The following is a 14,329-nucleotide window of genomic DNA, read 5'->3' as shown; positions in this document are numbered from 1 at the left end:
AACCAAATGAATGTTAACAGTCTGTGTGAGTATGACATGAATATAGCCCGACCTGCTTTAATGGTTGAGATATATATCAGGCTTCCTTTATCTCTAACAATAGACTTCACTGCCCTAACCAATCAGATATAAGAGGTGGTCACATGGGTGGCAGGGCTGCATTATGTGAGCATTAGAGTCTCATTGAAGTTGTCTGTTTCTGGATCTGAAAGAATAAGACCGGTCCATTTCTCTTTCCCGTGGGGTTTGGAGGTAAGGCTATTGACTGTGACCCCTGACTTGACTGTAACAATGACACTTTACTGGGATGCATGCGTGAGTGAATGCCTGGTCTGGGGTTCGACCCCTGTTTAGTAACCCATGTCAATCTGGGCACTGGGGACGTGGAATAAATGTTTTCTGGGCAAGAAGGACCAAATCATATTTTTTTGCATTCACAAATGCTGAACTAATACATTTCAGGCAATGCCAGAGAGAAAAGTGTATGGATTCTGTTTCTTTGCGTTTGTTTGATTTGCTTCTCATGGCCCAGACTGGACAGAGACAGACAGTCAGTGGGCACTAAGCTCGTCTTCTGTAGGGGGACCTGGGTGTTTGCATGCTTTGGGCTTTGACTTAATGCCGGTTAATGCTGAAAGCGGCACCCGCAACATTCCTGCCACTGTCAAACCATTTTATTCCAGCGCTCAAGCCAGGGCCCAACGCTGACCGCGCACATTAAAGCAAAACACATTTAATTCCACAGGGAAACAAGACTCATTGCCTGCGAATTCTTGATGGATTTCAGTTAATATGTTTTGAGACACAGCTCTTTAAACAGATGGTGTATATTCTAGTTCACATCTCTCTTAGCTCGAGTTCTCTGTTGTAGCCATTTGGAGGTCGGACTGGGACACTATGTCCTCAACTGAGTTGAAGTCGGTGTTGAAGAAATACACTCTAGGCTAGTTACTTCCGTCCAAATGTATGTTATGTATAGGAGTGTGTCCCAAATACACTTCACTTGTCATGAACTGGCATGTAAGGTCAGAGGATGGGCACAGGGAAGGATAGGGAAGGAGGGAAGGGTGAGGTGAGGAGTAATGGTTTTCTAATCCAGCCCTCTAGGTTTGCTTCAGTTTTACCTTCATGGCAAATATGGTCAATGTTAAGATTGACCCCCATCTCCTCTGATAGATAGTTTCATAATGGGATCATTTTGGGAATGTAACGCATGTTGCTAAAAGCTGTGGAGTTGTATGTACAGCTCTAGAGGGTTGGCCAACCCGTTGTCCAAAATAGCTGGCCTTGACTGGCATGTTATTCATTGATTTAGTGTGTGTGTGTGTGTGTGTGTGTGTGTGTGTGTGTGCGTGTGCGTGCGTGCGTGCGTGTGTGTACAAGCATGTAGGCGCTCAATAAGCTCAGCCAACTTCATTGTCTGGAATAGCACCTAACACCTGCTGGTGAACTGTGCTTTATTATTGTTAAAAATAGCCCCTCTGTATATCAACGGTGTGACTCTAGTTTTATGATCTGATGATTTATCTTTCAGCGGAAAGTTGTCATCTCAAATGATTCATCCACACGATAGCATTCTTACATTTGTTAGTTAAATATAGAACCATGTAACCTCATGAATCTGTTCCTGTCTGTAAAGTAATGATAGCCTTCAGGTGGTCCCTTTAATGCACCGTATCTGGTATGACAAGGCCATCAGCTTGAAATAATACGTTGGAGTTTAATTAATGCCAGTGCATATTAGGGAAATGTGTGCTATTCCTTAGCACCTGTGCAAAGTGTTCACCTGCTATTTCTAGAAGAGTGTAAACACATTTATAGTACACTGATTTACCATTGGGATGGCAGGGCAGTGGATGTAAAAAATAAAATAAAAAAGTTTAATTTACTGTTATCTGTTTGTCTTAAACTGGAAATCTATAAATAAAGTATTGGAAAGTAAGTGCCTTTTAGTGCCTGGTGCAAAAATGCTTAAATGTGGCCCTCAAAGTGTCCGTTGCTGTCCCAGTCCCAGTGTAATGGTTAGTGTGTTATCCAGACATCAGGTTATCCTGCCCATAGAGCAGAGAGGAGAAGCCCTCCATGCCAAGAGGAAATGGCTGAGGATTAGTCTTGGAGCTGTTTAGAGCTGAGGGCCTCAGGGCAGCCAGTCCCAGTGGTGAAAGAACCACATACAGACACTCAACTCAAACACATCAGATATTACTGTACTGTGTATCTCTATGTGCCTCAGATGAAAACGTCAGTAGGCCTGAGTGCGTTTAAAATGGTCCCTATTCCTTATCTAGTGCATGAGAGCCCTGGTTAAAAGTAGTGCACTATATCAGGAGTAGGGTGCAATTTTAGACACAGCTTTGTGTGGGCAGGAAAGATTCAAAGGTTTCAATCTTTGTCTAGTATTTTTGCAATCCATCCATGCCCCAGTCATTTCACCACTATATTCCTTCTCCTCGTGCTTATTTGTGTGAAACAGAAAACATCAGTACTCTTGTCTCTCATGTCCAGGTAATCCAGTCTAAACATGGCAGATGAAGAAAATGAGTAAGTTTGTCGTCTCAGAAACTATAGCCTACACTACAGTGTATTTAATACTGAAAAAATGTTACTCAAAACAATGTCTTCCAACAACATGTCTCATGTTTTTTTGTTTGTTTTCTTTTCAGGGAGGAAGGTACAGTAAGACTTTGAGAATTGATTATAACTTTTTGGCTAAACGAAATATGCTTCAAGCCACTTTAAGCTGAGTGTACAAAACATTAGGAACACCTGCTCTTTCCATGTCATAGACTGACCAGGTGAATCCAGGTGAAAGCTATCATCCCTTATTGATGTCACCTGTTAAATCCTCTTCAATCAGTGTAGATGAAGGGGAGGAGACCGGTTAAAGAAGGATTTTTTAGCCTTGGGACAATTGAGACATATTGTGTGTGTGCCATTCAGAGGGTGAATGGGCAAGACAAAAGATTTAAGTGCCAGGCGCACCGGTTTGTGTGTGTCAAGAACTGCAATACTGCTGGGTTTTTCACGCTCAACAGTTTCCCGTATGTATCAAAAATGGCCCACCACCCTAAGGACAACCAGCCAACTTAACACAACTATGGGAAGTATTGGAGTCGACATGGGCCAGCATCCCTGTGGAATGCTTTCGACACATTGTAGAGTCCGTGCCACGACGAATTGAGGCTGTTCTGAGAGCAAAAGGAGGTGCAACTCAATATTAGGATGGTGTTCCTAATGTTTTTTACACTCAGTTGCACATATATTGCTAAGATTGACTATATTAGCTATATTGCAAATATATTGCTGAGCTGACTTAACCTATGTCTGCGCAGTCGCAGAAACCCCCACAGAGGAAGGTAAAAGCTTTGTATGGCTTTGTGCGTTACTTAGACGTTGTTTGATTGAGTGCATGATAGATTATACTGTAGCAAGTCCTTCTTGTGTCATTGTCAAAGCCTGTTATAGGCCATTATTTACGGTTTAAACTACAATTATTCATGAATTTAAAAAAAAAGCATGCTTCGTGTACCTGATCAAAATATACATTAAATTAGATCTTTTTTATGAGAAATTTCAAATGCTATGTCTACATTTGTCTGTCAAGATAAACATTTGGAATGTGCATATCATTTGTATACTGGTTTCCGACCCTTCTGTCTTTGTGGTATATGCTTACATGGATATCCAATGTGTATGAGACTTATACCCTTTTCATGTGTCCTACTCCATATTCCATCCAATAGCTAAACAGATGTTACACCATGCACTCTCCATTCCATAAACACAATGTGTTCTTCACTCTAGAATGGTTTTCAATGTTCTGACAAAGGTTGCATGAAATGTTTGTATGTACTGTATAGAAACCATACTGATACTGAATCAGATTCAAACAATTTGATCCAATCTGATCATTATGTATGAACGTTCGTTTCATACCAGTTTGATGGTGTAAATAAACAGTTTGCCTTGATCTTATCGTAGAAGTGGCCCTGACTACAGGTCTAGGATCAGATCACCATACACCAATTCTAAACCATAATCATTATTGTCCTTAAACAATATCTGACCCTAGTTCAGTGGTTAGGGCTTTCTACCAACTCATTGCCTTGTATTGAACCACTAATTCATCTTCTGTCCACTCATCAGTTGAGGTTGAAGTCCCAGCAGAGGAAGGTAAAGCGTCCCATGTGCTGTGAACTGCATGTATACAGCTCCATAAATAATAGTATTATCAAGATATGGATATTGTACAGCTAGAGATTCAGTTTGCTTCAGTGTTGAAATACTCTATATTCCTATGTCATACATGCTAGTTTCACAGAATGCACTGTAACATTTTGGCTCTAGTCACTGGTACCTTCATTTCAGATGGCATACAGTATTCCTATAGTTAATGCTGCATTAATGATTTTGGCTGTATTAATTATGAACAAAACAATGGCTTTAAGATTTATTCAGATGTCTGATGTCCTTACAATAGATGCTGCTCCTGCAGAGGAAGGTAATGCTTTTTCAATGCTTCCTTTTTACAGATTCTGCATGCTAATGTACATGTAATGTACCCCACATACAAGTTGCATACTGTACAAATATGTTACATTTAGAAACATTTAGGAAAGAAATGTGGTATGAGCACAGTGTTTTTGTAGTCAATGAAGTTGAAAGCAATTGCCCCGCAGATATTCTGTAATGTATAACGTACATAATATCTCTCCTCACGGAGCTGTAAAATAATATTTGCTTCCATAATCAGGCCAAAGGCTGTATTTCTCTCTGCCTTATTGACTCTGCCTTAGCGTAACAGTGGCTGACACTAAACAATCCTATGCTTTTAGCTATAACAGAATCTGCCTCAAAACCTGTGGAAGGTACATTTTGTCTTGGCTATTATTATTATTATTATTATTATTTTTATTATTGGCTTAGTACCAAAAAAGTAATCATCTCTATCAAAGTGATAGTTAAGCGATTAATCTACTGTAGGTCTAAATGTGTAAAATCGCTGAACCTTCCCTTTTTAAGTTATTTGCTTCACTCATTGCAAATTCACTAATCAACGATATGACTTTACCACAGAACCTGCCCCTGCAGTCGTAGGTAAACCATGTCATGGCTTGATATGCTTCTTGTTTTTCGCACATGACTATTATTGGTGAATCATAAAAATTGATCCACTTACTAATCCTTCCCTACCGTTACCGTAGAGCCCACACCAGACGTAGAACCAGGTAATGCTTTCTTGCTTTTAACATTAAATGTCATTGCTGCATATTAGGATGTACCCTAGCTACAGTATCAATATTAGACTTAAGTGTTGAGAGTAAAAGTATACCGGTGTTATTATTTTTACCAACAGTAGTTTGGCGTTATGTCGTGGAACATGTTTGTTTCGGTTCTGTCTTCTTTGCTTCAAGCTTTATTCGCATACTAACATTGTATCTTCACCATAGAACCAGAACCAGAGCCCGAGCCAGACATAGAAGGTAAAGACCTTTTTTGCTTTACCATGGTCTTTAGTTTCTAGTATAGATGTGCATTTGTGCTAATAATACACATTCCTTAATGCCAGTGAAGTAATCTAAGACACATGAGCAATCGGCATTATACTAATGCAACATACAGTACCTGCTTATTTTCACAACACTGACTGAGTTATTTGTATTATTATATCAATTATAATATATATCATTTTTCTTTACCTCATACTTTTTTACACTCAACTGATCCACTCCTCGTTCTCTTATCCTTACAAAAGAGCCCACTGCAGTAGAAGGTAATTTTGATTTTTTACCTCTACATTACAAAGTTTTCCCCTGCATGGATTATACTGTAGCCTTCTATCTGCAATAGTAACATCATGTATTAACTAGGCACGACAACAGCTTGCAGCTGATCTGGCCCACAGGTGCTGTCAAAGGCGCAACAAAATATTTCTGCACATTCATTTTCATAATTATTTGCTTCCTGCTTTATTGATTCACTCATGTGTCCTTGCAACAGAGCCCCCACCTGTTGTAGAAGGTAAAGCTTTTTTTGCCTTCATCTTACAAATGCGTACAGTGCATCATCTCATATTCTATTATTCACAGAGCCGCCCTCCGCAGTAGTAGAAAGTAAAGCTTTTCTTGGCTTCGAATTCACTTAGTTTGAGCTGCATTTGATATCCCAGATGCATGTATGTTATAAACTGTATTATAAACTGGGTGGTTCGAGCCCTGAATGCTGATTGGCTGACAGCCGTGGTATATCAGATGTATACCATGAGTATGACAAAACATGTTTTTTTTTATTACTGCTCTAATTACGTTGGGAACCAGTTTATAATAGCAATAAGGCACCTCGGGGGGTTGTGGTATATTGCCAATATACCACGGCTAAGGGCTGTATCCAGGCACTCCGCGCTGCGTCGTGCATAATAACAGCCCTTAGCCGTGGTATATTGGCCATATACCACACCCCCTCGGGCCTTATTGCTTATATAGCACACCTTTCACTGGTACCATTTGTGCCACCTTAGCATACCCAGCTAACAAACGTGTCATACTGATTAACCCCCATTGCTGACTAATATGTACTGATTCAATATCAATAGACCTTTACAGCATGCGCTTTACAATGTCATATTCTCACACTTCACTGATCCACATTTCAGTCTATCGACTACTAAACAAATCATTCTCATGTCCCTCACATAGAAACACCTGCAGAAGAAGGTACCTGTTAAACGTTGTTGCCTTGTACAGAATGCATGAAGTGTACTCCTATAACTATAGACTGTGGCGGTCTGCTGTGAATGTTCTTTTGTATTCCTTAGTATCTAATACTTTGTGTTTCATACCATTCCGCTGCCTGTCAGAACATTGAGCCGTCACTATGTGATAATGCATTGGTTTTGGTTGCGTAATACACACTTTCATACAGTAGGTTTCAATAGATAAGGCCTATCACTGAAATATCCTGCAGTAATAATCCAATGTGTTACCATAGTGTACTGAACATGTATGAGTCTTGTGTGTAATCATCCCTTCTTTTTCTGTATGTTTTTCACCAACAGCCAGTGGAGAGACTCAAGGTGAGTGTGGTCTAGTTCTTTGTAACTATAGTTCTAGGTCTAGTCTTGTTCTCTGTAACCAGTTTAAGGTGTTGTTGTGAAGTTCTCTGGATGTATTTTGTATAGAATTTCAGAAACTCTCTCTTCAGAGTCATGTGTCTCAGTCTAAAATGAGTTATTTCTTGTTTTATTATTTTTGCTATAAAACAACAGACCATACTGAAGGCACAGTTAGATTTCGTGTTAAAAGGTTTTGAAGTTTTGAAAAACGTCTGTTGAGACATTTTCAAAGCCACTTATGTTTTAAAAAACACTTCAAACCTTCGGATTTTTCTAAATTTGGTTAAGAGACATTTCAAAACATTTCGATTTTTACTAATCAGATTTAGAAAAAATATATATTGAATTTGATCACTTCTTATTTCTACTTTGAAATAAATATAAAAGCCTTTTCTGTTGTGACTTACAGATTCCAAAGCCAAACCAAAGTAAGTGTTTGATTCTATTTCGGCCAACAGCTTTCTCTTGTGGTTTGCCGTGTCACTGAATCAAAGTAATTAAGTGGAGAGTATTTGATGGAATCATCTCTGATGTTTTTCAGAAGTTTTATGCCAAATGTTGCCCCTCCAAAGCTACCAGAGGGAGATGGTAAAGTCGATTTTGACGTGAGTGATGCAATCCTACCAGCTAGATCACCTGAATATAGCAAAAAGAGTACCCAACACAATATTCACTCTGTGTGTGTGTGTGTGTGTGTGTGTGTGTGTGTGTGTGTGTGTGTGTGTGTGTGTGTGTGTGTGTGTGTGTGTGTGTGTGTGTGTGTGTTTGTTTGTTTGTTTGTTTGTTTGTTTGTTTTACAGGACCTGCACAGGAAGCGTCAAGAGAAGGACATGGCTGAGCTGACCTCTCTGATTGAGTCTCACTTTGTCCAGAGGAAGAAAGATGAAGATGAGCTCATCAGTCTCGTCAACAGGATCGTAAGTCCTCTACTGTAGCACTGCTGGAGCTCAAACACACACTGCTGGAACACTACATGGGCGTGTTGGTGAATTGCACGCGTAATGAGTGACGTTGCAGACCTGGCATTCTGGTTGGCTCCCATAGCTTAAGCCCAGGCTCAGTGTGCCAACTTAGTCTTGAGGTACACAGATGAATCAGGTTGGATACCTTATCTGTCACGGACTGTAACTGTGTGTGTGTGTGTGTGTGTGTGTGTGTGTGTGTGTGTGTGTGTGTGTGTGTGTGTGTGTGTGTGTGTGTGTGTGTGTGTGTGTGTGTGTGTGTGTGTGTGTGTGTGTGTGTGTGTGTGTGTGTGTGTGTGTGTGTGTGTGTGTGTGTGTGTGTGTGTGTGTGTGTGTGTGTGTGTGTGTGTGTGTGTGTGTGTGTGTGCGCGCGTGTGTGCGCGCGTGCAGGAGAAGCGTCGTACCGAGAGGGCAGAGCAGCAGAGGATTCGTGCTGAGCAAGAGAAAGAGAGGCAGGCCCGTCTAGCCGTGAGTCTCTCATTGCATTGTGTAACGTTTCAATTGTGATGTCAAGGCCAACTGCGGCCCAAGTTGTTTTCTCCTCTTCTTTAACCTTCGGTTGCTCCCTCCCCGACGCAGGAAGAGAAAGAGAGGAGGGAGCAAGACGAACAGCGTAGGAAGCACGATGATGACGCCAAGAAGAAGAAGGCCCTCACTACCATGACTCACACGTACGGTGGCATCCAACAGAAGGTTAGCGCTAGCTCGACACGCACTCGCTCTCTCTCATGATTACAACATTTGCTTCAGAGTTGCTGCCCCCTCGCGGTTATCTTGACACTTGCATGCCCTCTCGCTGTGCTGCGGTGATGTCCATCCACAGCAAGAGGGCAAGAAGGGAGCCAAGAAGCAGACGGAGAGAGAAAAGAAGAAGAAGATTCTGGCTGACAGAAGGAAGGCTCTGATCATCGACCATCTCAACGAGGACAAACTCAAGTATGATATATACTTAATTACCCCGAAATACTCACAGGTCTTTGACTGAGTCCCAAATGGCACCCGGGCTCTGGTCAAAAGTTATGCACTTTTTAGGGAATAGGGTATCATTTCAGACACACACCGAAAGCTCTATTTCATTGTTGAAAGTATCTATTGTACAGGTTTATACCATCGAAGAAAACATGAAATGCAGATAAATACACATAGTTGCTTAGAAAGTCTCCTGTGAAGGAGAGACCAAAAGTAGAACCCCGTGCGCTGACTGAACGCTGGCGTCCCGTTGGTTGCCGTCCTGCAGGGAGAAGGCCAATGAGCTGTGGCAGTGGATGATGGAGCTGGAGGCGGAGAAGTTCGACCTCAGCGAGAAACTGAAGAAGCAGAAATACGACGTAAGTGTTTTCACTCCGGTCCAAGCTATGGTGACAAAACCCATGGCTGTACTGCGCGTAGTGATCCACAGGGTAAAAACAAGATCACTAGTCGTGCCTATGACATGACAGTATAATACGGTGAGGATTACAAGATTGTGATGTTTTACTTCAAATGGGTCTGGGTCTTCTTCATGTGTCCTGACCTCCATACCATCTCCTCTGAACTCCTTATCATCTCCTCTGTCATCCAATGACTGCATACCACAGGGGGCTGGTGAGGGGAGGACGGCTCATAATAAATGACTGGAGGGAATTGAGGAAAAATGTACTTACTACAACTGTGACTGGGTTGTCTCACCTATCTTAAAATGAATGCACTAACTGTTGACTCAAATGTTCATGTAAAATGAATGGTATCAAACACATGGAAACCACGTGTTTGATACCATTCCATTTATTCCATTCCAGCCATTCCTATGTGCCCGTCCTCCCCAATTAAGGTGCCACCAGCCGCCTGTGCTCTATACCAAAGCATTATATGTGTCCCTTTTCATGCTGTGAATGCAGTCTATTTCACAGAGAGTAACTTACACTCACGAAATACAAAGCAGTTTAAACATATACATGCATAACAAGCCACATCCCCTATTCTGAAGCTGGTAGTGTTAATCCTACTGCCTAAGAGGACACCCTACGAGGGGCGCAGCTGTCTAAAACTCTGACTTGCTTCCAGATGAATGTTCTCCAGACCCGAATCAATGAGCAGCAGAAGTTGTGAGTAATCGGCTGTGGGGGCGTCAACCTCACTGTTGTGTAGTCCGCTGTCAGTCGTTGTTGTCAGAGTGAGCGTTTTTTATTTTACACTCGGGGCTCAGGGGAGCGCAACCCGGTGACCGGGTCAGGTCAGGTGGTGGACCACAGGTGAACCACACACTCCACACACTCAGACAGGTGGTGGTGCAGCCAGGCCGTGGCTCCAAACGGCAGGATCCCAGGTTTCCCTACAGGTTTCAGTCAGTGTGTTGTCTCAGTGCTTAGGCAGCCTCCACTGTGTGTCCCTTCACAGATCAATCAGCTTCTGGCCCGTGTCCAGGACCACCAGAGGTAAGTACCCAGAGCCACACTGGTCAGTTTCTTCTCTATTTAAAAGAGCCTGGGGAGCCTAAACCAACCAACAAATGATAATTCATGTTTCTCATTAAAAGAAAACATGAAATAAAGCCAAGTGTTGGAATACTATCAAGACATTTGCAGTTGGGAACATTCAATGGTGTCTCAAAAGTCTAAAGTGGCTTCCTCTCTTCGTCTCCTCTCACTAATCGGTATTGATCTGAAGACACAGGGTATGGGAAAGCAACCTTTCCTGCTTTTTTTTCATCCGTGCAGATGAAGGAAAGGAGACAAGGAGAAGGAGCTACTTTTGACTATTGAGATACACCCATTGTCCCTCATCCATTCACTGTTCACTGTCTTAACCCCAAGGCCTTTTAAAGTCACATGATCCTGCTTGAAGAGAACTAGCTCGGAGCATATGATCCAACCTGGGAAAAAACATTAGGATCGTAGTGCTGCATCCTAATTTGACCAGTCTTTAGAGTGGCTCCTTCCATTCCATCCATCCCTCTCCATTCATCTAGAATAGACCCCAATAGTCTGGGAAGATCGTGATCCTAATCAACAGCCTACTATTGGCCCCAGAACATTGTGTCATCATCAAAACTGACAGTAGATTATAGTATTTGTAGGCTAAGAAACTTAGTTAAGTCGTATGTATTGCAGTTCATACAGTATGTACTGTAATGCCTCCAAAAAATGACCTCTGGAAAAATGGGTTGACTCCTGTCCACTATTTTCTGATGGTAAGTTGAATTTTACATACAGGTATTGGCTGGCTATAGCTTTCTAACTCATCTGTCAAGCTTGAGGAATGATAGATTGACAGCCTATAATAAATTATACATTTAAATGGTGCATTATGGGTGAAATTCTAACTTCCAATTCAGTCAAATGTTCACTTAGTCATGCACAGATGTCAATGGGAAACTAAGAGAAAATGAGAGTTAGGATTTGGCCCTAAGAGAACATCACGGTAAGACCGCTGAAGATAGGACACGATCGCCATGTCATTCATTCATCCTCGTCCTTTACTAACCCTCGGTCCTGTGTGTGAAAGTTCTGTGTTCCCTTTCATCCTGCGATGCATGCCAACTCTCACAGAACTGTCTGTTTCCATTCCCAACCCCTCCTCCATCCCTCCCTCTTTCATACATCAATCTATCTATCTCTAACTGGTTCTTTCAAAACTCTACTCTTCCTCTCGGGTGCTGTAAACATCATAGAAAATATTTAGGATAGATTTGTTGAAGATGTTCCTGGTAGAACCTTGTACATGTCCTCGATATTTAAAATATGTTGCTGGTCATATGTATTCCCTTACATTAGTATAATAATCGCTTTTAGTATTCCTTTAAGCTCCTAGAGGAGCTTATCTCTTTCAGCTCACTATAACTACGTGTATTGTTCCTAAGTATACCAATATAATAGCGCCACCTACTGGTCAGATAGATAGTGACAGAGGTGTTTGACTGGTCTGTCTACGCTGTGTGGTTTCACAGTGCAAAAGGCAGAGGCAAGGCCAAGGCGGTCAGGAGATAGTGACCTGGCAGGATGAAGTCTTCAGGACTGAGACGCCAGATGATGACGGAGGATCGTTTTGTTGTTGTTCTTGTTATCAGCGTGCATGCAAATTGCTATGGAAATGTACTGTTATCACGGTCACTGTTTGCATGAAGCTAGAAACAATAAAGGGACGTTTGCTTTTGATTCAGTGTCTGGTTTTGATTTTAATGAAAAATATGAAAAGTTTTAATGAAAAGTCTGAGGCTGAAGAAATGTATAAGACTGGCGCTACCCATTTGAAAATGCACGGACGACTGTTGTACGTACAGTGGGGGGAAAAAAGTATTTGATCCCCTGCTGATTTTGTACCTTTGCCCACTTACAAAGAAATGATCAGTCTATAATTTTAATGGTAGGTTTATTTGAACAGTGAGAGAAAGAATAACAACAAAAAAATCCAGAAAAACGCATGTCAAAAATGTTATAAAATGATTTGCATTTTAATGAGCGAAATAAGTATTTGACCCTTCTGCAAAACATGACTTAGTACTTGTTGGCAATCACAGAGGTCAGACGTTTCTTGTAGTTGGCCACCAGGTTTGCACACATCTCAGGAGGGATTTTGTCCCACTCCTCTTTGCAGATCTTCTCCAAGTCATTAAGGTTTTGAGGCTGACGTTTGGCAACTTGAACCTTCAGCTCCCTCCACAGATTTTCTATGGGATTAAGGTCTGGAGACTGGCTAGGCCACTCCAGGACCTTAATGTGCTTCTTCTTGAGCCACTCCTTTGTTGCATTGGCCGTGTGTTTTGGGTCATTGTCATGCAGGAATACCCATCCACGACCCATTTTCAATGCCCTGGCTGAGGGAAGGAGGTTCTCACCCAAGATTTGACGGTACATGGCCCCGTCCATCGTCCCTTTGATGCGGTGAAGTTGTCCTGTCCCCCTAGCAGAAAAACACCCCCAAAGCATAATGTTTCCACCTCCATGTTTGATGGTGGAGATGGTGTTCTTGGGGTCATAGGCAGCATTCCTCCTCTTCCAAACACAGCGAGTTGAGTTGATGCCAAAGAGCTCCATTTTGGTCTCATCTGACCACAACACTTTCACCCAGTTGTCCTCTGAGTCATTCAGATGTTCATTGGCAAACTTCAGACGGGAATGTATATGTATTCTTGAGCAGGGGGACCTTGCGGGCGCTGCAGGATTTCAGTCCTTCACGGCGTAGTGTGTTACCAATTGTTTTTTTGGTGATTATGGTCCCAGCTGCCTTGAGATCATTGACAAGATCCTCCCGTGTAGTTCTGGGCTGATTCCTCACCGTTCTCATGATCATTGCAACTCCACAAGGTGAGATCTTGCATGGAGCCCCAGGCCGAGGGATATTGACAGTTCTTTTGTGTTTCTTCCATTTGCGAATAATCACACCAAATGTCGTCACCTTCTCACCAAGCTGCTTGGCGATGGTCTTGTAGCCCATTCCAGCCTTGTGTAGGTCTACAATCTTGTCCCTGACATCCTTGGAGAGCTCTTTGGTCTTGGCCACAGTGGAGAGTTTGGAATCTGATTGATTGATTGCTTCTGTGGACAGGTGTCTCTTTTACAGGTAACAAGCTGCGGTTAGGAGCACTCCCTTTGAGTGTGCTCCTAATCTCAGCTCGTTACCTGTATAGAAGACACCTGGGAGCCAGAAATCTTTCTGATTGAGAGGGGTCAAATACTTATTTCCCTCATTAAAATGCAAATCAATTTATAACATTTTTGACATGCGTTTTTCTGGATTTTTTGGTTGTTATTCGGTCTCTCACTGTTCAAATAAACCTACCATTAAAATTATAGACTGATCATTTCTTTGTCAGTAGGCAAACGTACAAAATCAGCAGGGGATCAAATACTTTTTCCCCCCACTGTAAGTCGCTTTGGATGAAAGCGTCTGCCAATTGGCATATATTACTATTACATAATGTACAATACTGTGGCTCCAGTAGCGCTGAAGCTTTGGTCTCAATCAATTATTATTATGAGACAAAGCAACAAGTTATTGAAATAAATGTATTTATTAACCGCACATAGAATACCACAGTACGACATAACACATAATATTGCCTGCACAGTGCAATCCCTTACAGAAGAACCACATGATGTCACATGTAGAAAATCACGATGTCGCAAAAGACATTTCACTTGACAACATGCTTTTGGAACACTTCACATGTGATGTTTCACATGCAACATCGTGTTTTTGGAACACTACACATGTGATGTATCACATGCGACATCGTGTTTTTGGAACACTACACATGTGATGTATCACATGCAACATC

At 41.9% G+C, this 14,329-nt stretch overlaps 1 protein-coding gene across 17 annotated transcripts; it reads left to right on the top strand.

Annotated features, from left to right (window-relative positions):
- The first annotated feature begins 130 nt into the window (after window positions 1–130).
- On the top strand, window positions 131–12,206 carry LOC115198727 (troponin T, cardiac muscle). Of its 17 annotated transcripts, none has more exons than XM_029760930.1 (21): window positions 131–252; window positions 2,506–2,541; window positions 2,664–2,671; window positions 3,333–3,356; window positions 4,147–4,173; window positions 4,481–4,501; window positions 5,205–5,228; window positions 5,451–5,483; window positions 5,756–5,773; window positions 6,001–6,021; window positions 6,696–6,713; window positions 7,055–7,072; window positions 7,521–7,539; window positions 7,653–7,716; window positions 7,912–8,028; window positions 8,464–8,541; window positions 8,653–8,766; window positions 8,897–9,009; window positions 9,311–9,401; window positions 10,117–10,157; window positions 11,999–12,206. In XM_029760930.1, the coding sequence occupies exons 2-21, from the start codon at window positions 2,522–2,524 to the stop codon at window positions 12,036–12,038; spliced, it is 909 nt and encodes a 302-aa protein (XP_029616790.1). In that variant the 5' UTR covers window positions 131–252; window positions 2,506–2,521; the 3' UTR covers window positions 12,039–12,206. The 17 variants fall into 17 exon arrangements, with proteins under 17 accessions (XP_029616790.1, XP_029616791.1, XP_029616794.1 ...); XM_029760931.1 differs by lacking the exon at window positions 10,117–10,157 and adding an exon at window positions 10,450–10,487 and having other exon boundaries at window positions 11,999–12,204; XM_029760934.1 differs by lacking the exon at window positions 3,333–3,356.
- Window positions 12,207–14,329: the final 2,123 nt, after the last annotated feature.

The sequence above is a fragment of the Salmo trutta genome, chromosome 8 (assembly GCF_901001165.1).
Source record: "Salmo trutta chromosome 8, fSalTru1.1, whole genome shotgun sequence".
NCBI classification, from domain to species: Eukaryota; Metazoa; Chordata; class Actinopteri; order Salmoniformes; family Salmonidae; genus Salmo; species Salmo trutta.
The sequence above is the reverse complement of the archived record's forward strand: the minus strand, read 5'-3'. Positions and strand labels throughout refer to the sequence as shown.